Source organism: Alligator sinensis, unplaced genomic scaffold (genome assembly GCF_000455745.1).
Source record: "Alligator sinensis unplaced genomic scaffold, ASM45574v1 scaffold919_1, whole genome shotgun sequence".
Lineage (NCBI taxonomy): Eukaryota > Metazoa > Chordata > Crocodylia > Alligatoridae > Alligator > Alligator sinensis.
In genome coordinates this window covers 813,087-837,875 of record NW_005842191.1, presented here as the reverse complement: position 1 = coordinate 837,875, position 24,789 = coordinate 813,087, and the positions used below count along the sequence as shown (strand labels likewise).

General features: G+C 53.8%; 1 protein-coding gene across 4 annotated transcripts in view; it reads left to right on the top strand.

Annotated features, from left to right (window-relative positions):
* PLCD3 (phospholipase C delta 3) overlaps positions 1 to 24,616 on the top strand; it is a 55,022-nt gene extending 30,406 nt beyond the window's left edge. For all 4 annotated transcript variants that reach the window (XM_025207305.1, XM_025207306.1, XM_006026381.3 and 1 more), the window contains 14 exons: positions 3,487 to 3,715; positions 4,389 to 4,518; positions 9,881 to 10,106; positions 11,490 to 11,691; positions 12,818 to 12,962; positions 13,219 to 13,371; positions 13,618 to 13,740; positions 14,940 to 14,975; positions 15,907 to 16,066; positions 17,038 to 17,154; positions 18,174 to 18,352; positions 18,721 to 18,856; positions 20,373 to 20,522; positions 21,229 to 24,616. In XM_025207305.1, coding sequence (XP_025063090.1) covers positions 3,487 to 3,715; positions 4,389 to 4,518; positions 9,881 to 10,106; positions 11,490 to 11,691; positions 12,818 to 12,962; positions 13,219 to 13,371; positions 13,618 to 13,740; positions 14,940 to 14,975; positions 15,907 to 16,066; positions 17,038 to 17,154; positions 18,174 to 18,352; positions 18,721 to 18,856; positions 20,373 to 20,522; positions 21,229 to 21,317 — 2,075 coding nt within the window. In that variant the 3' untranslated portion in view covers positions 21,318 to 24,616. The remainder of the gene's footprint in view (positions 1 to 3,486; positions 3,716 to 4,388; positions 4,519 to 9,880; positions 10,107 to 11,489; positions 11,692 to 12,817; positions 12,963 to 13,218; positions 13,372 to 13,617; positions 13,741 to 14,939; positions 14,976 to 15,906; positions 16,067 to 17,037; positions 17,155 to 18,173; positions 18,353 to 18,720; positions 18,857 to 20,372; positions 20,523 to 21,228) is intronic.
* The last annotated feature ends 173 nt before the right edge of the window (positions 24,617 to 24,789 follow it).

The following is a 24,789-nucleotide window of genomic DNA, read 5'->3' as shown; positions in this document are numbered from 1 at the left end:
AACACCCTAGAACAAAGATCGACCTCTGTGCACCAAAAATCTCAGAACCCAGTGCTCCTTGTGACACCACACAACCTAGAGCCTTGTCTCAGTGCTTAGAACCACAGCCACACCAGGACCTAGCACTCACTCCTTTCCAGATTCCCACTGCTATTCAGAGAAATCAAATGACAGGCCTAGAAAAAGCCTAGGGGCATGACCTCCAGGATGACAAGCAGCACAGAGCTCTCAACTGCAGGCTTCCATCACCACTGCCCTTCTGGCAGAGGGTCAGAGCCAGCCAACAGATTTGCCAAGAGGTGTCTCCACCTCTCTGTTCAGGGCTCTCCATGCTATCGCAACCCCTTTTTGTCCTCACCATAACTTCTTTTTTTAGCATCTCTTGGCAGATATGCTCTGGTTTGATTTCTGGACCAAGCAAGACATCCCCCACCCCAAATACATGCAGACACACAGCTCAGTTTTCATGCTGCACTACAGCGGCCTGGAGCACTGTCTCGGTCAGGGACACCAAATTCTTTGCTCACAGGACCTCTGTCTGGCCCGGGATTAGAATGAGAGGAGTTGGATTTAAACACAGGTCTTGTGTGTCCCTGGCCCCTTTTGTCAGGGCCAGGCTCTTCCTGCTGGACATCCCACCGCACTTGGTTCATCCAAGTTTCCACAGAGCCCAGCATGCTGGGTGCAGACTAAAAATGGTGCCCTTGTTCTCTGGCATCCCAGCTCAGGGTCTGGACTTCCCTGGCAGCCTAGCCCACAGCCTGAGGGCTCACTGAGAAGATACCCTTCGAAGAGCTGGATTACATTTTCTGTGCTTAGGTCCAGTAGGCTATTGCCATGGGGCACAGCTGTTCCCCAGTGCCACATACGGTAGGCCTCTTCCCACCCTACAACCAGGCACAGACCCATTCATTGCAATAACCCATTTGGGAGCATGAAGTTGGATGTCCGTAGAAGCATTTGCCTGATGAAACTCTTGGTCCTTCAGAAGTACTGCCTCCTTGCTATGTGCTTGTTGCTTTTCTCTGAAGTCTCCCTGCTGCAGCCACATTCTTTTGGCATTAAGAGCCCCACAGTGAATGCAGCAAAAGAGCGCAGATCAGTAGTTCTTAACCAGGGTGCTGTAATACCTTGGGGTGCCTTGAGATTCTTTCAAGGGTGCTGTGGGGTGCCACACAATGTTAGCTCTTTAGGTGTGTAAATGTGATTCACAAAATCAACTTGGAGATTTCAAATAAGAACCCATAGGTTTAAACACATTCTGCCCTGTTGTGGTCTTCTTAACTTCTTTGCATCAGGAAAATTGCTTTATTATTTTTCTGTAGTCAAAAAATAACTAAGAGCTAGATTTTCAAGAGGGGTGCCTTGAGTCTATGGAGGGATGCACTGGGTCTAATGGGGTGAGAACCATTTGCTTATATCCATGACTAACTGCCATAACCAGTTAATGTAATACTAATGAGAGCGTGAAATGCAATACAGATCTCAGCTCAGTCACCCAGGAAACTGGTGGAGAGGCAACTCCCCTGGTGTCATCCCCGCAGTGGGCATTGATAAAATCAGCAGAATGATGCCCATTAGCCCATGTAGGTGCTCTTTCAACAGTCAGGGCCCAAGCTTCAGAGAAACTAGCACCCAGCGGGCAGAGGTCTTGTGAAAATCTGGTCCTTTGGAACCAGATCCTTTGAGGCAGTGGAGGTTGCTCAGCATCTCACAGTATTCAGGCTCCCTCTGTAGAGTAAGCAGGTTGAAGATAGGCAAGACCCTTGTTAAAATTCTACCCAGGAGGACAGGACTAAGTTCTTCAATTTCTTGAGCCCTATTGAAAATGCTGCCCTTGGCAGTGCGGTTGAGGGGGGAACAGAAGTCACTTTGGCAAAATACTCCCATGACCATACATTGTGGAGGTGAGAAGTGGAGATGGATCGGACTCATTGGTACTGCTGGGCATGAGTTCCCAACCAATCCCAGACCACAGGGCTGAGCTGATGGGTCCTGCCTAGCTAACGTTCAAAGCAACATGGAGCCAGTCTGTTTTGCATTGTCCCCAGCAGAATCCATGTGCTCTCCCAGGTTTGCCCCATGGGCCCTGAATTTGAGAGTGTGGCACAGTGGGGATACATTGGGTGCTAAACTGCTCTGTTAAGAGTACCAAACCCCTGGAGTCCCAGCCATGGCACTGCCAGATGGCTTTGGTTTTGTGAGCTGATGTGGACCTGGTTTGGCCAACAGTGAAAGCTCAAACCCAGCAAGTTTCAGATTCTGCTCAGCTCTTCCTTGATGTAGCTGGCATGTAGGGTGAGCGGGGAGTGGAGTCCTTCCTCCCAGCTGGTTTTGGGTGGTAACGGGCTTCAAAAGGCTCAAAGTTCAAACACAGGTCAAATAAGCAGCCAAGAAGGTGTTGCTTGGCTGTAGTATCCAGACTATAGCAGCAACCAGGGGAACAAGCTCTAGCAGGAGAGTCAGGCCTGAGCTTCAGGAAGGGTGTGTGCACCTCTAGCTCCCTGGTGACAGTTCCTGGGGAGGGGAAAGAAACTGTTCTTCTTGTAGCCAAACTGGTTAACCCACCCAGCTTCAGTCCAGGGAGGGAACGGGACACATGAGACAGCCCTGAGACTCAGAACCTTTCCATAGGGCTTTATTGTGCAGCTTTTGTTCCACAGTAAGTGCTCGTGTGCATCTCTTACTCTGTGGGCGCATCTACATGTCACTGTACAGTGACATAGTGATGCGCTATGTCGCTGTATGGCATGCTGTGGCATTGTAGTGATCATGCGGGTCTACAGGTGATCGCCAGCTATGTCACTGTAGTGGCACGCTTCCTGGTTATAGCATGCTGCTACAGCAATGTAGCGGTGAAATCTACCTGTGCACCATGCTCACGGCACAGTAACGGCACTGGGTACTAAAGCACGGTGCGGTAGCAACGTCACTGTAAGGTGAAGTGTAGACATGCCCTGTGTTAAGTGGAAACTAAACTGCTCTTTTACTGAGGGTCTAAGCTACTGCAGTTCAGTTTCCATTTACCATGGAATAAGATTGTGCATGGAGTTGCTGATATGGTGTAAATCACCACTTGCTTTTGCCCTGGGGTCAATTGATCGGATGCCCATACCCATAGATAACAGTATGTGTTGGAGGGGTGGGGAAGGGATTGCACCAGGGCAGCAACACAGTTTGTCATTTGCAAACCTCTTGAGGGATCTCTCCCATGCCTCCATCCCACCAAGAATACCCAGTCCACTTGGGTTCCCAGCAGTAGGGTCAAGAGGCCAGCTGATATAGTCTGCTCAGCGGTGCCTTCTGGGGCCCTTCTGATGGCAGGACCCACTGACCCATCAGCAGGTTCTAAAAGGTTCTCAGTAAATTGCAGGCTGGAAGCATAGGCCCCTCTACCCCAGCAGGTCCTTATTAACCAGGGAAGAGAAGCCCAAGCCCAGATGTGTGTGTCCAGCATGTGATGCCACTAGCTCTCTTCTCTTGCAGTCTCCATCGTGCACATTGAAGGTGTGCGTGAGGGCTACCAATCAGAGGGCCTCCGCAAGTATGGCAGCTCCTTCCCTGAGAAGCACTGCTTCACCATTGTCTTCAAGGGCAAGCGGAAGAACCTGGACTTGGCTGCCCAGCGTGAGGAGGAGGCCCAGACGTGGGTGCGGGGCCTGAACAAACTTATGGCCAGAGTGAAAGCCATGAGCCAGAGAGAGAAACTTGACCAATATCCTTTCCAGCTGAGTTGATGGAAATCTCCCAGAGTCTATCCTTCACTGTGGTCCTGCTCCATGGCCATGCAACAGGGCCTACAAAAACCTGCCTCAATGGGTCTCCCTTTTTCACCAGTCTTCCAGCCCTCAGGGTCACCAGCCTGATGTCTTCAGACCCCCAGGGTTTTCTCCTGGGTACATGCCAGTAATACAAGAAAGTCCTCTGCCATATAGGAACTGTGTTTTTGATTGTACAAGCTGGGTGTGAGCACCAGCCCCTTCAGTTAAATCAGCTAAAGCAGCACAAGGCTGGGAGGGTGGTGGAGAGTGGGGAAATGGTTATGGCTCTTGGGTGGCAGAAAGGGGAGATGAGAGTCTACTCCGGTCCCATCACAGATTGTTCAGGGCCTGACTGAAGCCTATGCAAGCTCCACTGGCTGCAGTCAGTTTTGGAGCCAGTCCTTATGGTAGAACTGAGCTCCATGGCAGAAAAGGCTTCAGCAGAAGGGAGTCCTCTATGGAGTGAACTGGCCCCGGCAGCTCATTTCAACAGCCTGGCAGCTGGTTCCCTGGCACAGACTGATCTGGAGGTGTGGGTGTGGGTATAAGGAGTGGGGAGGGCAGGCAGCGGTGGGGAGCTGGAGCTGGTGAGTTCAGTGAAGATGCTTTCCTTAACCTCTGCTGCATCTGGATCCATGACATTCTGCGCCAGGCTGATAAGGACAAAGACAACAAGATGTGCTTCAAGGAGATCAAGAACATGCTGAGGATGATCAACATTGATATGAATGACATCTATGCCCACCAGCTCTTCAAGGTACCCTTTCCACACACCCACTGACAGCAATTGATAGCATACCCTGACCCTAAAATTCAGGAGAGAGGGCCCTCCCACCCCACCTGCTCCACTTGGTATAAATAATTACATAGCGATGGGGGCAGGAAGCCAGGCGCTCACCCAGGGTGTGTGAGGCCCAGCTCCAGGGCCTCTGTAATTACTTAAACAAAGCAGAATGGCTCCAGTTGGAGAGGCTGGGGGAGGTTTGCTCTGAAGCAGCTGACAGCCTGATGGTGAGGGTGCTCGCCCAGGCCATGAGGGAGCCAAGTGCCATCCCCTGCTGCAAACAGGCAGAGCGGGGACTTTTGCCTGTGTCTCCACCCTCCCTGGGAGTGCCCTGACCGGTGGCTGATCATTGCACTGTAGGCTCCAGCCCACCCCTGTTCCACCCTGCCCTGTTGGGACTGGGGCAGTCTCCACAAAACATTTGCTCTTGACAAATTAGCATTTTCTGACAGGAAACATGGTGAACTGTCCCCTTTGAGGATGAGTGCTGGCTGCCGGGTCCTAATCCAAGCCCAACGCCCTTCATCTGGGAGAAGAGGCCCTGACTTTGGGGGGTTCTCCCCTCACCTTGGACATGAATCCACTCTCCGTGTGCCCCCAGCAAGCCTGAGCCCAGCAACGCCATGGAAGGCAGAACACTACCAGCAGGGCCTCAGAGCTCAGCCCACCCAGGAGAGCCTCGGGTAATGGCTCCAAGCCAGGCAGCCTTCCCCTTCTTCTCCCCACTGACCCAGAAAGCCTGTCAGCCTTGCAGGGAGATGGAGAAGCAAGAGTGCATTCCAGCACAGACACAGCCCCACCCCCCACCTTTTGCTTTGGAGCCAGAAACATCTGCATCCCATTAAGCACTCAGCCTGTGCCAGAGAGAGACAGGAGCAATCCGCAGTGGAGTGAGGGCTTAGGGTAAGGTGCAGGCAGGAGCAGAGCTGCCTCCTTCGCATAGGTGACTGGTAGGGGGTGCACGGGGGTACACGTGACCCCCCCCATGGAGCCGGTGCCCCCCCGATGGCTGACACTGATGCTGTCAGTAGGACTGATTTCCACCCTGACAGAGCCGCCACTGTCGGTGGCTTCTGTGGGTGCCCCTCCTAGATTCAGGAGGCACCAGTCACTCATGCTCCTTTGAGTCACAAATAAAGCAGGGAAGGGTGGAGGGCATAAAGCCCAGCTCTGCTGACCACCCAAGCCAGCCCCACCCCTGCAGCATTCCCACTGGAAGCTGCACCGTTCCTGCTCGTAGAATCACAGGAGTGCAGGGTGGGATGGATGGGTCATGTGGGCCAACCCTCTGCCGGAATGCAGGCACGCCACTCCTCACCCAGCCCTGTCCAGTGTTATCTAACCTCTTTTTAAAAACATCCAGTGAAGGAGATTCCACAGCTTCCTTGGGCAGTCCATCCCACTGCCTCACTCTTCTAGCAGTGTAGAAGTTTTTTCCTGATATTCGATATAAATCTGCTCTACCATAACATGAAGCCATTGCTATGCATCCTGCTCTCTGCAACAAGGGAGAAAAGTTGTTCTCCCTCTTCTTTATGGCAGCCATTCAGATATTTGAGAACTGCTACCATGGCTCCCACTTAATTGCTTTTTTCTGCAAACTAAGCATGCCCAATCCTCTCAACCCTTCCTCTAGTGGTTCTCAGCCTTTTTTAGATTCAAGGTACTCCTCAGAAAGTTCCAGCTCCTAGTTTTCACTTCTTTACAGACAAATAATAGAGCAATTTTTCTGTTGCAAAGGACTTAGAAAGCCTACAACAGGGCAGGATTGTTTTGACACTGTGGTTTTCTATTTGAAATTTCTTGGTTTATCTTGTGAATCATGTGTCCACACCTAGCAGTGCTAGCATAGGAGGATCTCAAGGCTCCCCAGGGTGTTGCAGCACCCTGGTTGAGAATCACTACTTTCCTCATTTGGCTTGCCTTCCAACCCCTTTTTTTTTGTTGCCTTCCTCTAGATCCTCTCTAAATTCTCCACATAGACTGTGTCTACACAAGATGCTTAATGCACAGTAGCCTAACAACATTGTGCAGTAGTGTGTCACAGCACAGACAGAGCTAATACACTACTCCTCAGTATTATTAGGCTACTGCACAGTAGCGTCACTAAAAAGGCATTCGCTGGCACTACTGCACAGTAACTAGTAGTAACTTAGTGCTTCATTAAGCAAGTACTAAATTAAATTTGCAGTAACTTTGGCGCATTAATGAATGTGTAGATGCAACCATCCTTCTTAAAATGTGGAGCCCAGAACTACACACAGTACCCTAGATGAGGCCTAATCAGCACTGGGTACAGCGACACCATCTTGTCTCTTGTTTTATACCTAATACTCCTGCTGATGCAGCCTAAACTTGAATTAGCTTTTTTTACAACTGCATCACATTGAACCTGTTGAGTGTGTGATCCATCAAAGCCCCCAGGTCCTTCTCAGCAATGCTGTCACCCTGCCAGTTACCTCCCATTCTGTATTTGTACTCTGGCTTATTCTTCCCTAGGCCCAGCACTTTGCATTGGTGTGTATTGACCTTCCACTGTTGGATTTCCACTGATAGACTGGAATTACCCAGGATGGAGTCTGGGTCAGGCATCACAGCTATAGTCGCCAAATAGGGTAGAAGCTGCCTCAGCTGCTGTGGGGATGCTGTGGAGAGTGGGAAGTTCTGCTCCCTAGCAGTCCTAGCTTCCCTGGGGACTCCTAACCATGGATGCTGTAATGGGGTAGACATCTGTTCCGGCATGTTCCTTCCTCACAATGACCAGATGGACACCACTCTCTCCAGGGGATGGGATCTACCTGGGAGATGGCAGACCCACTCTGAGGTCTCTGCTCTGCCTGGCTTGGAGCATGGACTAGAGCTTAGGTTCTCCCATATCCCACGTGCAAGTGACGGCCACCAGCTGTATGACCTTCTGGGGTGGGCATTCTTCCTCTCTGCTGTGGTAGCCATGCCCCTTTGTAGAAATAATTTAATACTCAACGGAGCAAGAAACAGACCTTGATCTGTCACATCTTCCCTGAGCACTGGGCTTTGCAGTCTTGGATTTCCCAGTGACAATTAAGTTGTTTCTACAAGAAATGAGAGAGAGGTGGGAGACTCGCTGCAGAACACTGCACAGTGCAGGGGAAGGGACATTTTTGGGGGTGCCAGATCTGGTTCATGGTGCCCTTTGGGTCCAGCACTCCCACTGCAGCAGCTCAGAAATGTGCCTGTCTGAGTTGTGACCACCCAGACCCTGGGCAGGCGTGGGTCTGATTGAGACTGGCAGCACAGGGTGCTCTGGGCCCTCAGTCTCATCCTGTCAAGGAGGCTGGGTTTGACCAGGAGCTAGTTTGGGGCAAGAATTGTAGCTGGTGCACTGGGGTGGGGATGGTGCAGGTGGAGCTGGATTAGTGTCTGGTCTGAGCAAAACTGTAGCAGCATTCAGCCTGTGAGAGCGCAGGGAAGGTGAGGGGCCTGCAGGCCTTAGTTCCTCAAGGCAGTTCTATTCTTCAACATCAACCCCTGGGAGCAAGAGCAGAGTCCTCTGCTGTACCTGGAAAGAAACTAGGGTAGCAATAACACTTCTGACTGAGGGGCCTGACTGAGTTTCGGAGCAGCGTTTTCTCTAAGCTGCGTGGCATGCGTGGCCACGCAGGCGCGCCTGGAAGCATGGCATGAGCGCACCTGCGTGGCCGTGCATGCTGTGCAGCTTAGAGGGAATGCTGTTCTGGAGACCCATGTGGCTGGGGGTGCAGGCTCCATGGCACCCCAGCCTGATCCAGGCCCCCACCTAAGGATATGTTCAGCCTCTAGGATGTTCAACCCCTGGCCTCTTAGCTGAATGCGTGCCAGGCTGTGGGAGGGTAGTGCATGTCTACAAAGAACAGAGCTGATACCAGCCCCACAACCCTTCTCGTATAGATGCCATCAGATGGCTCAGGCTGACCCGAAAACATTGTTCGCACAGCAGCTCCAGGCATCATTGTGCCAGTTGTAACACAGACACACACCTGTCCAACAATGCTCCTAGTCCAGGCAAGACAAATGCCATAGCTCCCACTTTCCAGCTGGAGAAGCGAGGCTCAGATTCACTGAGGAGCAGAGTCCCTGAGAGTTCCTGGGATTTTCCAAAGCTCTTTCATAAAACTTCCATTGACACGCCCAGGGTCGTGCTGCAGAGAACAAAGGCTGAACCCTAGTCTCCATAAGCTCAGGCCAGGGCCTGGCCTATATGACCCCTCTTCCCCTCCGAGCTGAGCCTGCTCTCATAGTAGCTTGTCCCCCACCCAACGAGACAAGTTCTCTTTGGTTTCAGACCAGCGTTTCCTGCTGGGAAAGGTGAAAACGGTGTGATCTTAGCTCAGGGCTGGAGCATCGATCTCCAGCCATGCCACAGATATCAGTAGCAGTCAAGTCCCTAGGCAAGAGGAGCCTGGATGCTAAGAGCTGTAACTTTACCTCCTCCCCACCACAAGGCAGGTGGCCCTACTCTTCCAAGTCATGGCTCAGCACCTCACACAGCTGTGAAGAACCTGAAACCCTTGGAGCCTCATCTTCCTCAGCTGAGCTGGGGGAGGCAGCTGCCAGAGACCAGAGCCTGTTAACCCTTTGGGTCCGGGATGGGAGAGGGGTCACATCCACCCCTGCCCCTTCCTCTGGCCATACTTGGTTGAGGGCTCCTTAGGAGCAGGAGGGGTGGAGCTCATGTTTGCAGGGCCACAGAAAGCTCCTGGCCTGAAAGGCAACTTATTTCTAGAATCTTAGAAAAGCAGGGCTGAAAGGGACCTCTGAAGATCATCTTGTTCAACTTGCTGTCTTGGGACCCCAGCACAGAGAGAAATGCCAGGCCCTGACCTTTGGTGGCCTGAAACCCAAGCCCAGGTCCAGGCATGGCTGCTAGAGCTCAGCACCAGCAAATGAGCCCCTGAAAGCTAAGAGGGGCTGAGCACACGGCCCAAAGGTCATAGAGCAGCTGAATACCAGGTCATAAAAGCCCCAGCTCAGTGCCAGCCCCCCTGCAAGGACTCGGGACATGGACTGACAGGAGGGCTCAGTGAAGGGCTCAATGTAGACATAGTCTAGTCCTGAGGTCATGCCTGGCTCTGCCACCTGTGTGCTACATGACTGCACAAGTCACTTCCTCATCTGTGAAATGGAAGCAATCGCATCTCCACTTTGATCCATCCTCCTAGGGCCAGGATGAAGACCCAGGCATCCTGGCTCCCAGCTCTGACCGCTCAGTTAGACTCTCTCTGGTTAAAGCCACCTGACCTGTCAGGGCTAGGGTGCCCTTGGGCTGGTGGGAGGGCATTTGCCCTCCTGCTCTGGGCTCCCTCAGCTTAGCTCTCAGGAATGTGACAAGTCCAACAATGACCGGCTGGAGGAGCATGAGATTGAGGAGTTCTGCACCCGGCTGATGAAGCGGCCTGAGCTGGATGATATCTTCTACCACTACTCGGGCGAGGACTGTGTGCTGTCGGTTGAGGAGCTGGTGGAGTTCCTGCAGGACCAGGGGGAGAAGACCAATCTGGCTCATGCCCGCAGGATCATCCAGACTTACGAGCTCAATGAGAAAGGTAGTGTCTGCTCAGGAAGCCTGACTTGGGGCCTTGGACTCACTGATGTCTGTCATAGGCAGGCTGGTTTGCTGCCCTAGCGCCTGCACTAGTCTGTAGGGTCTGTAGAGTTAAAGAATGTATGGTTTCCCCTGGCCATATGCCTCAGAGCTGCCCTGTGTGGAGCCCATGCAGCAATGAAAGAGGAATGCTGACTCCATGGGCTGTTCCATCCTTGGTCCAATGTCCCTTAGTGACTTTGAGGACCTGGCTGCTTCTCCCATTGGAAATGGAGCTGAGAACCAACAGGCTTGGCTTGCAGAGGATGAGCGCCCCCAAAGCGGGAGGGAGATTCCTAGCTGTCCCTGAGAGTGCAAAACATGGACACACACTGCTGTGTATTCCAGGGCTGGTGTAAACACGGCTACTTCTCCAGTTTAACCAACATCAGCTTTAATTAAACCAATGTAGCAGCTCCCAGGGGCCCCATCAGGCCCCAGTGTCAGCAGGTTTCTTGTCTCCTATTGCAGCTATGCAGCTCCTTTCCCCAGCCAGGCAGAGGGGAGTGTGGGGTAGTGGTTAGAGTAGGGGGGTTTAGGAGCTCAGATTGCCAGTTGTTTCCTTTGTTCTTAAGTGTGTGGTGGGGAGTCAAGGGCTCCTGGGCCATGTCCATGGCTTTAGCTTGGGGCGTCTCTGCCACAACAGGATGGCTCTGTCACTGATGCTTTGCAGGCCTCAAACAAGTCAGCACTGTGCTCCATGCCTCAGTTTCCCCAGCTGTAACTGGGGTATTACAAGCTACTCAACAAGCACTGTGTGAGGAGAGTTAATGAATTATGCTGGATGCATGAAGCTCGTCCTACCAGAGAATGTCTATGGCGTTAGGATCTTGGCAGGCCAGCCCAGACAGGAGTGTGGGGCCTGACCCAGGTTTCCCCAGAAATCCTCTCCTTCCCCTTGAAACCCACTTCCAGCTCTGTAGCATGTGCCTCTTCCCTCAGATTTGTCTCTGCCCCTGAGTCTACTCCTGGTGTTCTCCTGAAAGTGGAAACAGGTATCAAAGGGCACAGGCATGATGGAAATGCATTATGGCTGGGGAAAATGAGGCAAGGAGCATGGGACGTGCCATGTCCTGGACCACTTGGTAAGAGAATAGATCCAGAGAGAGGACCTATGAAGCCTGGCTCCTAGTACTATGCCCCCTACCCATCAGGGGACACTTCCTTATGCAGCTGCCCTGCCCCCTTTTCTTGAATCCTCTGTCCTGGCTTTGCCAAGAGCCCATGCACTACCCTAGGCTGGTTAACCAAGGCTTGGGTGGCCACGGAGCATGGGAGGTGCCCAGGAAGGGCCTTGTGCCCAGATACAACTTTTGGAGAGTCCCTGGAAATCTGTTCCCTGCAGCCAAGCAGCAAGACCTCATGATGCTGGATGGGTTCATGATGTACCTACTCTCTGCTGATGGCAACATCCTGAACCAGGAGCACACCAGGGTCTACCAGGACATGAACCACCCTCTGTGCCACTACTTCATCTCTTCTTCCCACAACACCTACCTGACTGACAACCAGATTGGGGGACCCAGCAGCACGGAAGCCTATATCAGGTAGAGGCCAGTGGGAGGCTGGGTGTCACCACAGAGGCCTGAGGGATCATGGCATTGAGAGCTGGGAGCCTTGGTGCAGAGGTGGGGGGCAACCCACCTAGGGATTCTGGGAGCAAACACCAGCTGAAAACATCTCAGCCATTGCAGAGGGGTCTCTGGGCAGCCATTGCTCTAGAGCACCAGAGCCCAGCTGAAATTAAGCCATGCCTGTGGCCAGTTTTTCCCTGTGCCAGCCACTGTACCAGGTGCATCAAGTAAAGGGTGAAACCCCTGTCCAGGCAATAACATGATCATTGGTAGGAGCCTGTTCCTGACCCCACTCAGGGGCCAGCCTAAGCCTAATGCTGAAAGGTTGAGCCCTTGTTGTGTCTGTCCTATGAAGTGCTGCTCTTCCCACTGGGGTTGATATCTCCTTAGAAACACAAGGAAGCCTATGAGTAGCCAAGGCTCCCCTGAGGGCTCTGAGCCACGCTGCCCTTCCTGAGGTTGGCCCCTTTCTTGCTCATGTGGCAGGGCCCTGAGACAGCCCTGGCCTTCCATAAATGCAGACCTGTGCTTCCTCCTGAGCTGCCTGTTTCTCCAGGGAGGCCTCTCAGCAGGCACTAAATGAGACCTGCCTGGTATGGACCAGGTTGAGTCACCCTAGCAAGCTGAGTCAGGAGGATAGCCCTGCATCTCCCATGGAGTCCTATAGCCCCTTGTCCATTCACCTTCCTCCCCTGTTTCACTGACCAAGTAAGCCCAACCCTTCTCACACTTCATCTTATCGCTGCCTGGCTGAATGCTCCCTCATCAAAGTGGGAGTGTTGGAGCTCTCTGAGGGAGGAACCTGTCTTCAAACTACTTGGGGCTGGCTCTGATCTGGCTCCCCACAGCAGGGAACAGCTCTGAGAAGATGGATGGTGCTAAACTGGAGGGTAGGGTCAGTTCCACTGGGCTGGACCCTCGCCTTCTCTGCAATGGTCCCCTGCAGGGGCAGCTGTCCCTGGAGGGTGCTGTTGTGTGAAACTCCTGTCTAGGAAGGCTCAGGTGACTGAGCAGTGCCAGAGTCCCTGGATTTGTGCTAAGGGCAGGAGCAGCTTTTAACTGTTAGCCCAGCCTTCGAGTGACCCAGCTCTTCCTGCAGAGCATTAATGAAGGGCTGCCGCTGCGTGGAGCTGGACTGCTGGGAGGGCTCCAATGGTGAACCTGTCATTTACCATGGCCACACTCTGACTTCCAAGATCCTCTTCCGGGACGTCATTGAGAGCATCCGGGATTATGCTTTTAAGGTGAGCCCTGGCCCCAGTGTGGGCAGCAGTCAGCTTTGAATCTCTCCCTTCCACAGCTACTTGACCCCCACCAGGCATGCAGCTGAGTCCTGCTGCTGTTTCATGGGGTAGGATTAGTCCATGAGACCTGGACTCAGTGAAGCTGTGGACTGGTGGGAGCCTGTGGAGCCTGTGGCAAACCTCCTGTCCAGACCGGCCTTCTGGGGAGGGCTCAATCTCACCCAGCACTGTCCCTGATATCTCTTCATCTCCCCAGCAATCCCCATACCCTGTCATCCTCTCCCTGGAGAACCACTGTGGGCTGGAGCAGCAGGCAACCATGGCTCGGCATATGAAGACCATCTTGGGGGACATGCTGCTGACCGAGACGCTGGATGGGCAGGTCCCTAGGGTGCTCCCATCACCAGAGGTAAGGCCTCTTAGCAGTCTGGCTGCTTTGGGGCCAGGGACTGTGTTCCCACAGGCTCTTTGGAGGCCAGCTCAGGGTTTGGGGGGCCCAGTAATGAATACTCTGGCTGCAGCCATCTCTTGCCCTGCCTCTTGGGGCTCCCTGATCACAGGGGGGAGCCAGTGCCTCCTGTGGAAGGGGAGGAGGCTGGGCAGGTCACACAGCCCGCCCCAGCAGAGCTCTGACAAGGGCTTTCTTCTCATACAGCAACTGAAGGGGAAGATCCTGGTGAAAGGGAAGAAACTGCCGGACCTGAGGGGTGACCTCGAGAACCTGAGTTTTCTCTCTGACGAGGAGGAGGAGGAGGAAGAGGAGAGGGATGGCCGCAGGGTAAGGGGGCAATAGGCCAGACCAGGATGGGGACTGGGGGAGGTCCATTCTCTGAGCAAGGTCTCAGACCTAGTGGCTGGCCCCAGCAATGTCACAGGTCCATGCTGCTGTGGTGATAGTGATGTGACAGCTAGGCACACAACTTTCCAGCACCATCACATGCCAAGGGGTGGGAGTTGGCCATGCAGAGATCTTCACCCCAGCTCTACAGCAGCCTTGGCACGACCTTCGCTTGCCCAGAACAGGGCAGGAAGCTGCTGTAGGAAGGGGCTGAGGCTATCCAACTGGGTCCAGGTTAGTAGCTCCCTTCCCTCCCTCTCTTCCTCCCCCATCTCAGCCTCTGTGACAACAAACAGCTCTGTTCTGGCCCCTGTCTCTGCCTCAGGACAGATAGCCTGGCATGGGTTTAAGTGATCTTAAGCAGCTGGCTGCTGCTTGTGTGATCAGTCCTTTGCTGGTAGCTCTGGGCAGCGACAGTTGGTCCAGAGTAGCCTCCTGTGCTGGTCCTGCCCCCTCAGGACACAATGTCCCATGCCTTGTACCAAACTTGCCCACCAGAAAATACATGTCTGTGGAGAAGGAAAGCTCTTCTCTGTTCTCCATTGATGGTGGCGGTAACTTCCTGTAGGAAGTGATGTTGGTGATTCACATTGCCTGCCCCTGTGACTTTGTACTGAGCTCCCTGTGGGGCTGGGCTGACACAATACCCATGATCGAGTGCTGGGGAGTGCTGCACCCACACTGGGGAGTGCTGCAGAGGCTGCACCCATGCCTAGGTGTTAGGACCTTTGAGGTTGCTACAGTCCTGGCCAACTTATACCTCACAGTTCCCTGAGCTGGATGCTCTCTGCTGGTCGAACCAGACAGTGCCCTTTGCTTTCCATCCTATCCAGCTGTGCAGGGGAGGGTGCTGTGTGCTGTTAATCAGCTGTAAGTGATGTGTGAAGTGGGTGTCTGGGCCTATCTGGATTCCCTGTGGTGAAAGACATGTGTGAGCTGGGGAACAAGGAGAAGAAAGTGTGCTGAGCTGTGGCATCCCATGGTTCAGGGATGGTTGCTGGAGTTGGGGTGCCTGGGTCTGCAGCTGGGCAGAGGAGCTGGCACTGCCTTGCACAGTGGATGCCACATTCCCTCCCCGCAGCCGGGGCAGGGGCTGAAATGTGCTGGCTCCTGACATGATACTTTCTCTTCTCTTGCAGTCATCGCATTCACTGCAGGACATCAAACCATTGCAGGTGAGAGGGGCTCTGGGGACCATGCAGGAGGCCGCGCACAGCCTGGATGAGAGCAGGGCTGATTCAGCCCCTGCTCCCCACTGCATGCTTATAGGGGCCTGCCCAGGGGGTAGAGCATAGGGGAAATGATGGGTAATGAGTCTCAGGGCAGCAGGAACACTGTGTCTTGCTGTTGTAGCTGGGTATTGCATCTCTATGGACAGGTGAGTCCCACTTGCTCCCCCTCCCATGGGAGAGGCACTGCAGACTGTGGCCCACTGCGTGCTGCAGCCGCTATCAGCTTTGGGACCCAGAGAGCTGGGCAGGGCCCATATGAATAAACAATGGTGCTGCCCTGCCCCCATCACCCAGCAGCCAGTGACTAAGGCCCCCTGAGCAGAGTTTCTATTAGTTGTCCCCATCCAGCCCTCTGCACTTCTGTGGACATCAGTGGGAATTGGGAGTGCTCAGCATGACAGGATGGGGCCTGTCAAAGCAGAGGATCACTGGGTGGGGGGTGCAGAGGATGGTGCAGGCCCCAGCACCTTGGTCTTGTCCCTGCTTTGCTGCACACACAACTTTGTAACTTCCAGGAAGGGAGAGGTAAGGGGAGAAACATGGTTAGAAGACAAGACCTCATTCAACTGAGAAGACCAGGGGAATGGAGGCCTGCTAGCAACTGAGGCCTTGAGCCAAGGTTTGGCTGAAACCTTAGCAAGACATTGGCAGGGCACAGGGGCTCTTGTCTGTCCAGCAGCACTATGTCCCATCACCTGGGCCAGTATACAATGCGGCAGGGCCTTCACGTACCTATTCCAAAGGGACCGGGGGGTGGGGATCCAAGGAGGGCAGCTGCTGGCACAGGGGGCAGGGTCCATACTCTGGGCTTGCCAGCACCATGCTTGCTGTGGGAATAGACAAGGTAGTGACCCCTTAGTGTGTTCTCATGTAGGCCAAGGATGCCTCGCAGGTCTCCCAGGAGCTCTCTGACATGGTGGTGTACTGCAAGGCCGTCCCCTTCCTTGGCCTGGAGCACGCACTCAGGAACCCCCAGGCCCATGAGGTGTCATCCTTCAATGAGAGGAAGGCCAGAAAGTACATTAAGGAGTCAGGTGAGGATGTGCTTGGACATGGAGGAGGGGGAAACAGACCGATGGACGGACGCAGGAACTTCATTTCTCACCAAGACTCCAGACCCAGGACAGGGAGGGGTCGGGTGGGCAGGATGGGCCAGGCTGCTGGGCAACAGGTCCACCTAAGCTGGGCTGGAAAATGCTGTGCCCCTATGTGGGCTCTGATGGGGTGGGCTTGGGCTTTGCTAGCCTGGGCTTGCCAGGATCAGACCAGGAGCCATGGCATGAGATGGGGTTAGACTGTGTTATGCCACTGTGCACAGCCTTAGAGGTGGCCACAGACTCGAATAGGGTGAACTGGGTGGGATGGCTTTGGCTGCACTGTCCTGGAGCTGGCAGGTGTCTTGCTATTTGGCTGAGCCTGAGGCTTGGCCTTTGAAGGGAGGCATGCTTCCTGCTGGGCTCTGCTGTGAACATTTTACTCCACAGGAAGTGTCTGTCATTCCAGGACCTCTGAGGTCTGTGCTCCTGGACAGGGCAGGGCACGGGGCTTTGCTGGGGAGTGAGCCAGGCATGAGGTGTGTCCAGTATTGCACCAAGGTCATGCTGTGCATGTCGGTGAGCTGGCCAGAGACCCCTGGAAGATTCCCGGGGGGGCATTCTCTACTGATTAGGCTCCTATAATCCATCCCTGCTTTGCTGATGCCTGGGAGCCCCTGGCCCGGACTAGGCCCAGCACGTTGAGCACAGAACAGATGCCCCTGCCCCAGAGTGCTGATGGGTTGAGACAATAGACTCAAGGGGGCTCCACTGTCCCCCTGACATACAGTAGCACCCCATCCCTAGTCACAGGCTCCTGTGGGCTGCTGCTGGGAGGCATGGACTTGGTTTGCTCTGACTTTTCCTGGCCTTGCCCTCTGCTCAAGGGATGAGGCATGGGGGGAACGGGGGAGGCAGGGTCTCCCTCCCACTCAGCACTGCAAACATGAAGCTGCTTTGCCCTGCTACAGGGAACGCCTTTGTCCGCTACAACGCCCAGCAGCTGAGTCGCATCTACCCCGCGGGGCTCAAGATGAACTCTTCTAACTTCAACCCCCAGGAAATGTGGAACGCTGGCTGTCAGCTAGGTGAGGGGGCAGCTGGGGCCAGGGCCAGTACCAGCCATGGGGTGACCCTGAGGGGGGAGACACTTGCCCCAGCCCTGTCAAAGGGTGCCCATGAGCCAGTTGTATCCCTGTCCTGTGCCTCAGTTTCCCAATCTGTTCCATGGTGTGCTGGTCCTGACCTACGTTTGTGCTCTTTGTGGAAAGGGCCGAGGGGGGCCCTTTCTATCATTAGAAATGGGCCCCAATAAGACACTGGGCTGAGCCTGAGCCCCCAACCTGGGCAAGAGGCTTTGTTCCCCAGCTCATCTTGGTATGAGCAAAAGGGAGGCAGAGGAGACTGAGGGGGAGGATAAAGGATGATAAGGGACTGGTGCTCCCTGCTGGTTCCTCTGGGTAATGCCTGGCCTGCATCCCTGATAGCCCAGCCCAGGTAGGCCAGGCTGGACCCTACCCGCTGGCCAACACTGGGTTCAGGGCAGGTGAGGCCAGCATTTCCCCCTCGTGGCACCCAGAAGCATTGGCTGTGTTGAGCTTCTGCTGACTATCTGGAGCAGGCTCAGGATTAGGTTCCCAAAGGAACTGGCTTGTCAGAGCTGTAGGCTGGTGTTGCTGTCACCTGTGGGGCAGAGCTAAGAGCATCAGCACCCACCCAGGGCAGAGCTGTGTGGGCTGCAGCAGGCTCTGCCAGCCCATCTAGGCAAGATCACCTCATACCCTCACACTTAGGCATCCCAGAAGAGGGACTTGGGGTGCGTGGGATGTGGTCCCAGCTTGAGACTGCTGGGCCTCCCCTTGTCTGGCACACTGGCTTCCCCTGCCTCAGTGCCCTCGATCATAGCCTTACACAGCAGATCCCTCCCCTCAGCCCTGCCAGAACCTGCTCATATACACTTCCCCCTCCTCCAGCCCCTTTGCCCCAGACCCCCAGCTCCTGCCTGTGTACACTGGCAACATCCACAAAACCCCACATTCCCCTGCCCTGGCACCTTCAGATTTTGCCTGTATAAACCTGTGGGTGCTCTCTGTGTTTTGTTTCAAAGTGGCTCTCAACTTCCAGACTCCTGGCTGCGAGATGGACCTGAATGATGGGCGCTTCCTAGAGAATGGGTGCTGTGGCTATGTGCTCAAGCCCAGATTCCTGTGCAATGGCCAGAGCACCTTCCAACCCGAGGCCCCATTGCAAGGGTCCAGCCATAAGTCCATCATGCTGATGATCAAGGTGCTGGGCTCTATGCAGAGGGGTTTGTGGGTTCAACAAGGGTGGGTGGGTGTTGGGGTGGGCATGTGCACGGAGAGTGGGGCACTGGAGTGTTGCAGGGGTGCTGTTGAAGCAGGAGGCACTGGTGGTCTCTGACTGGAAGACCAGCCTCCTGCCTCTCCCAGTCTTGTGCTGAATTTTCTTCCACCTTCCAGCTGTTCCCTTTTCCTGCCACTTCCCTTCCCAGCAACCCTGGGTGGAAGGGCCCAGTGCAGCTTGCACCAAAGCTTCTATCAAACAAGAATGATGTTGGCACCTTCCCAACCCACCCTGAGCTGCAGCCAGGGGTGTTCCCACCCTGCACTAACTGGCCTCCCTGCTCCTCCCAGGTGATCAGTGCCCAGCAGCTCCCAAAGCTGAACAAGGAGAAGAAGAACTCCATTGTGGACCCCTTTGTGCGTGTGGAGATCCATGGCGTCCCCATTGACTGTGACAAGAAAAATACATTGTACAAGATCAACAATGGTGAGTAGCCCAGCCTGCCCCAGCCAGCGAAAAGCAGCTGTAGGTGGGGTGGGGCACCAGGAGGCACAGCCAGACCCTCTCAGAGCTGAGAAGGATCCAGCCTTATTAGCTCCTGGATGGGACCCTCTTTTGGGGAAAGGCGGTATGTGGCAGGAAGGGGGCCCTCACCACTATTTCTCAGCGCACTGAGGGGCTCAGGGGCAGTCCTTTGGCAAGGGTGAGTTGGGTCCAGTGACTTCTTACTGCAGAGATTAGGACACGGACCAATGGCTTGAAATAGCAGCAAAGAAGGTTTAGATTGAATATCAGGAAAATATTCTTCACTGTCGCACTCAATAGTGGAATGGACTGCCTAGGGAAATTGTGGAATTTCCTTCACTGGAGGTGTTCAAGAAAACGTTGAACAGACACTGGTTGGGGATGATCGAGGTGTAGCTATGCCTGTGTTCTACCATGGGTATTTCTCATGCTTCTGAGCTTTGCTGGTTTCCCCCTCCCCCACTTTCTGCTACATATCAGGATGTTTTTAAGTCTTTCTAAGAGACATTGGGTATTAACTGCAGCCAAGGTAAGGGACTCAGGCAAGAGTGTGCTAGAGCTCCTGCTGGGATTTAAACCTGGAGATTCCTGGCTAGAGGGCCTCACCCCTCTGTTCAGGGTCAGACTGATCACTATATTTGGGGATGGGAAGGAATTTTACCCCATGGTTAGATTGGTATGGATGGTGGGGGAGTCTTTGCCTTCCTCTGTAGTGGGGTCATGGCCCTCTAACTGGGCTCTCTTGAATGTATATGGACAACCTTTTATAGAAACAGGGAGTTGGCTGCTGTGGTTCCTCTGCTTTACCTGTGGCAGGTTAGGTTGTTGTGTCTTGTGTTACATCAGGATTGATAGTAGTTTTATGAAGAGTTTAGATTATAGATTTGTATAGGATGGTTTGGATTGAGATGATCCTGCCTCAGGCAGGGGTTTGAATTAGATGACTTCTGCAGGGCCCTTCCAGCCTTACTTCTCTATGATCCAGGACTCCTGCTTCCTCCCAGCTGTACAGCTGTGCTGCTCCCCTGGGATGAGCTGTGAGCACTGGTGTTCCCTAGCCCTTCTCTTAGGGGTTAGCTCTCACTGAGACCTGGCTGTGTTCCACCCTGCTCAACAACAGCCCCTTCTGCAAGGTTTTGGACTGTCTGCCTTCACTTCCTCTCACAGAAGAGACTGAAGCATCAGCCTTCAGCTTAGAAGGCAGGGGTTGTAGCCACTGCGTGTGAAAAAACTGGGCTGTCAGGGGTAGCATGAACAGACTTTATACCTGATTTCTCTACTAGAGAGGCCCAGTTGGTGCCAGGCCAGCCTGTGCATTCCCAGGACCTGCTTCTGATCAGACGTGGGGTTGTCTTTCTCAGGAGAGGTGTGGGGGCTACTTGGCTGGGCTGTGGTGGCTGTGTCTGGGTGCCCTGTGCCCCATGGGCTGCTGTGCTTGGCATGTGACTCTGTCTTTTTCTCCCCACAACCCCTGCAGGCTTCAATCCTTGCTGGAATGAGAAGCTGACCTTCCAGCTGCGGGTGCCAGAGCTGGCGCTGGTGCGCTTCGTGGTGGAGGACTATGACAACACTTCCTCCAATGACTTTGTGGGGCAATTCACCTTGCCCGTGAACAGCATGAAGGAAGGTGGGTGCCTGGCATGGGGAGGAGATGCCCTTCAGTGTTTGCCACAGAATCTCAGCGCTGTCTTCCATCTCAGTAAGAGGCAACACTGATGTCAAAGCAACTAAGGCAGAAGTGTGGGCTGGTGAGGTTGGGCTTCAAAAAAGGAACAGAGAGTTTGAAATAGCCCAGCCCAGCAGCTCCCCAGGCCCCTGTCTGTGGCATCCAAGCCCTTGCCCTGTGCCAGGCCTGATTCTGGCAGACTTGCTCTTTCACCACAGTCATGCATATCCAGATACACCACGAACCCCACTCCCTAAGCTCTGCCAGGGACAGTGCAGCAGAGGGTACTTCCTGTGGGGCTTCCTACCCTCTTCTGGCTGGACTGTCCTATTCTATATGTCCCCCTCCAGTGTTTGTCCTCAGATCTTCTGTGTATTCTTCTGTTCCATTTTAGATCAGAAGGGACCCCGCCTACATTATCGACCCTGCAGCCTCAGCCAGGGTGGCAAAGAGTTTCCTATTCTGTTCTCAATGTGCCACATTACTGTGGACTGTTAAACAGCTGCTGTGCTCCACCCCAGAGGTGGCTGCATTTCAGTAGCAGATAAATACATTCCTTAATACCCTGCAAAGAGCTATTGAAAGAAAAGGGGCAGGACTGTGCTACAATGAGCAGACAGGATCTGTTGTGTTTCTAGTCTCACCTGCTTCCTCCTTCTGTCCCCAGGATATCGCCACATCCACCTGCTGTCCAAGGATGGGGCTTCCCTGTCACCAGCAACTCTTTTTGTGCACGTTAAATTTAAATGGCTGTGAGCATGAGGGTGCAGGGTCACTGCCCTGGCCTGTGCTGTCATCTTTCAGCGTCCTCAGCTGGGCAGGTGCTGAGTCCCAGACCTGAGCCAAAGGACGAGCCTGGAGGCAGATGGAACTGCATGGACTGATCCTCTGGTCTCAGCTCTGCCATACACAGGGCCAGAGAGCTTGCTGCTGCTAATGCTGCTGAGCACTGGCTCAGCCCTCAAACCAGGGGAACAAGCTGAGGATGATTACCAAGCTCCGGGCGCTTCCCCGTGATTGCATCGCAGCCCATGCTCTGCTTCTCTTTTCTCTGAAAGGAAGTTGCTGCCTCTTCCTGTCCCCAGAGCGCTGTGAAGAACAGGCATGAGGAGAGCATCTGGGCCTGCCGGGTGCTGTGGGCCAGCACAACCTCCCACCACGCCCGTCTGTCAAGCACAGAGTACTTACCCCTTGCTATTGCTATCAATGATTCACACGCTCCAAGATACCTTGTGCAGGACTCATACGAACAGGCGTGCACAGAGATACAGTCTAGTCCAGCTACTGGGAGGATATGGTGGGTGAGTGAGAAGGGGCAAGGGCCCCCTTGCTGGCATTGGCAGAGGCTGCTGGGAGTTTGCTGTCATTGGCTCAGTGCCTAGCCCTGAGCTGAACCCCTCAGCAGGTGCCCTGGGTGAGCACGGTTTCAATACAGAAGGGAGCAGGGCCCATCCATTCTCCTGCCACACACACATGCAGCCCCAGGCTAGGTTCAGGAAGGACTGTGCCCATCCTCTGGCTTCATGGCATCTTGGTGGTTTATGCAGGGTGTTCCAGTCACTCTCGTTGTTAAAAGGAGAGGGGGCCGTGGTACCTCATGGGAAGAACCCTGCTATGCATATGGATAGGGTAGCTTATCCCATTCCAGGCTGCTGCTTTAGGGGCAAGTGGGGGTAGGTAGTTTAAAGGGAATTGGGATCATGCAAGGAGCTGAGCCTCCGGTGCTGACACTTCCAAAGGGGCCTTGGGGAGTCTGGTGCCCAGCGCTCATGGACAGTCAGTGAGAGTTGGGCACATCGAGTCCCCTTGGCTAATCCCATCCTTCCTGGACTGGGCAAGCAGGAGGCTTTGCCTCTTCAGAGGCATGATGTATTTCTAGTCGCAGCCTTATCACCCCTTTGAAGAGTGAATGTACTGGGGATGGCTTCTTCCAGAATACCGGGTTGCATGTGGGATCCTGCTGGAGATGACCAGCAGCGAGTTAGCCACCCTTGGTGCAGGAGATCCTTTTCAAAGCCACTGTGCAGAGTAGTGCTGTGGTCAAAAACAGGTGGGTCTTTAGGGAGACATCAGTGTCATCCAGGCTCTGCCCACAGATGTACCACTACCCTGCTCCAAGGCACCACAAGAGCATGCCACCTTGTTAGACCAGCAGAGGAGGTAACAATGGAATTGTGGGAAAACAGGGACACAAGGGAACCCAGGAGGGCATCTTAGCCAACCCAGCAGAGGCTCAAAGCAGGATCATCCCTGTCTAAAATCCTCTCAGCAAATTGCGCTGCTGACCATTAGGCTTCAGAGTCCATGCAAACCTGGGATAAATAGGCTTGTTCATACCTCTGAGACCTGAGGTTTCTCTCACACTTGGCTCAGGAGTTGAGGCCCCAGACTTAAGACCAAATATTCCAGAAGCCTCTAGTGGATTCAGAGTTCCCAACTTGATGCTCCTTAAAGGGGCCCAATTTTCAGAAAGTCCTGGGCGCACAACCTCTGGAAATTTGTCCCCTTCAGGGTACCTCGGGGTGGACCTCAGAGTCACAGGTCACTGGTGAGGTCCCTGTGAACACCTGCCAGCACTCCAATGAGCAGTTATCTGCTTCCAGCTATGCAATGAGCCAGCTCTGCAATCCTTCGGTCATGTGTGCCACGCTCCTGTTGTGCACGGGGCTCTGGTCTGGAGGCTGTGTCTGGGAGGAAGTGCTGAGTGATGGGCTCGTTCAGTGATTCTCAGTCAGGCTGCTGGGGAACCCTGGGGTGCCTTGAGATCCTTTCAAGGGTGTGCTGCACAATATTAATACTCTGAAGTGTGCCAACATTTACACATGCTTCACAAGATAAACCCAGACATTTCGAATAGGAATCCATAGTGTCACATAGTGACCTGCTGTGATCTTCAAGGCAGAAGAATTGCTCTATTATTTTTCCATAGTCAAGCAAATTAGTACAAGCAAAGAGCTGACATTTTCTGAGAAGCACCTTGAGTTGGTCAAGGGCACTTCAGGTGTGAAAAGGTTGAGCACCTCTGGGCTAGATGCACAAGAGGATGCGGGTGCCTGAGGTCAAAGTTCATTCTAACCTCCCACACAGCTGCCACCTCTCCCTGGAGGAGCCTAAGTTTCTACCTGCACCTAAACACCTGCTGCTGGTGTCAGCAGAACTGCCAACATCCAGACAACATAAAGCACCTCAGCACCAGGATCACAGGTCCAAGCAGCATCCACAGATGAAGCACCCTTTGCTTATTCTGCCGTGGGGCTGGTATTCTTGGGGCACATGTACCTACAGACAATGCAAACAGAAGGAGCAGCAGCCTCTTATTCTAGGCTCCGTGGGTTAGAGCAGTCCCCTAGGTGGCAGGAGCTGTGGGTTCCCGTCACCCCTGGCAGAGATGGGATTTGAACGTGCATTTCCTATGTCTGGAGTGGGTGCACCCCATGCCATGCTGTGCATCTGAGTGGCTTCTCCTCCAGGCTGTAAATCCTGCAGGGGAAGGTGCCTCCTGCAGGCAAGCTTTTGTGGATCCTGTTCTGAGGTACCATCTCTCCCTGTTTTATGCACTGGGAGCCAGGTCACCTACTTCAGGACAATAAGCCACAAGGTGCCTTGATGCAAGGTGTGGTGGCACTGAACACTGCAACACCATCCTGTAGCAGGTCCAGCCCAAGGGTCCTCAGAAATCGGCCAACAGTATCCTGGTGCGACTTCACCCAGGGGCAAGGGAGTGGACCTGGTCATTTTAAAAAGCCTCCTCCTTGCTCCTCAGCCCTGCTAGCAGAAGCCAGAAGCCCAGCCTGCCTCAGTGCATCTCCTTTAACCGCTTTCCAGTTAAGCCTTCAGTACCTACTTCATCCCTTGAGCTGAGCTGCTGGGAGTTGAAGGAGCCTTTTGCTATAGTACAGCCTGTCTCAAGGCTTAGGGGCCTGATGTAGAGGACAAGGAACACCTAGCTGGTTTTTTGTTTTGTCTTGTTTTTAACAGTGTTGTAGCGAGAAGGGTATGTTCAAATCTTTATAATATATTGTAAAGCCATTATAATAAAAGTTTATTTTAACACATCCTTTCCCTGGAGATCCCTGCCCCAGTGTGGCCCTGGCCGGTGACTCACAGCAAATCATAGAGAAGTAGGAATGGAAGGGACCTCCGGAGGTCATCTAGTCCAACTGCCTGTCGAGGCAGGACCAGCTGTACTCAACCCATCCTGTACCGTTCAATAATCTAAACTCTTTGT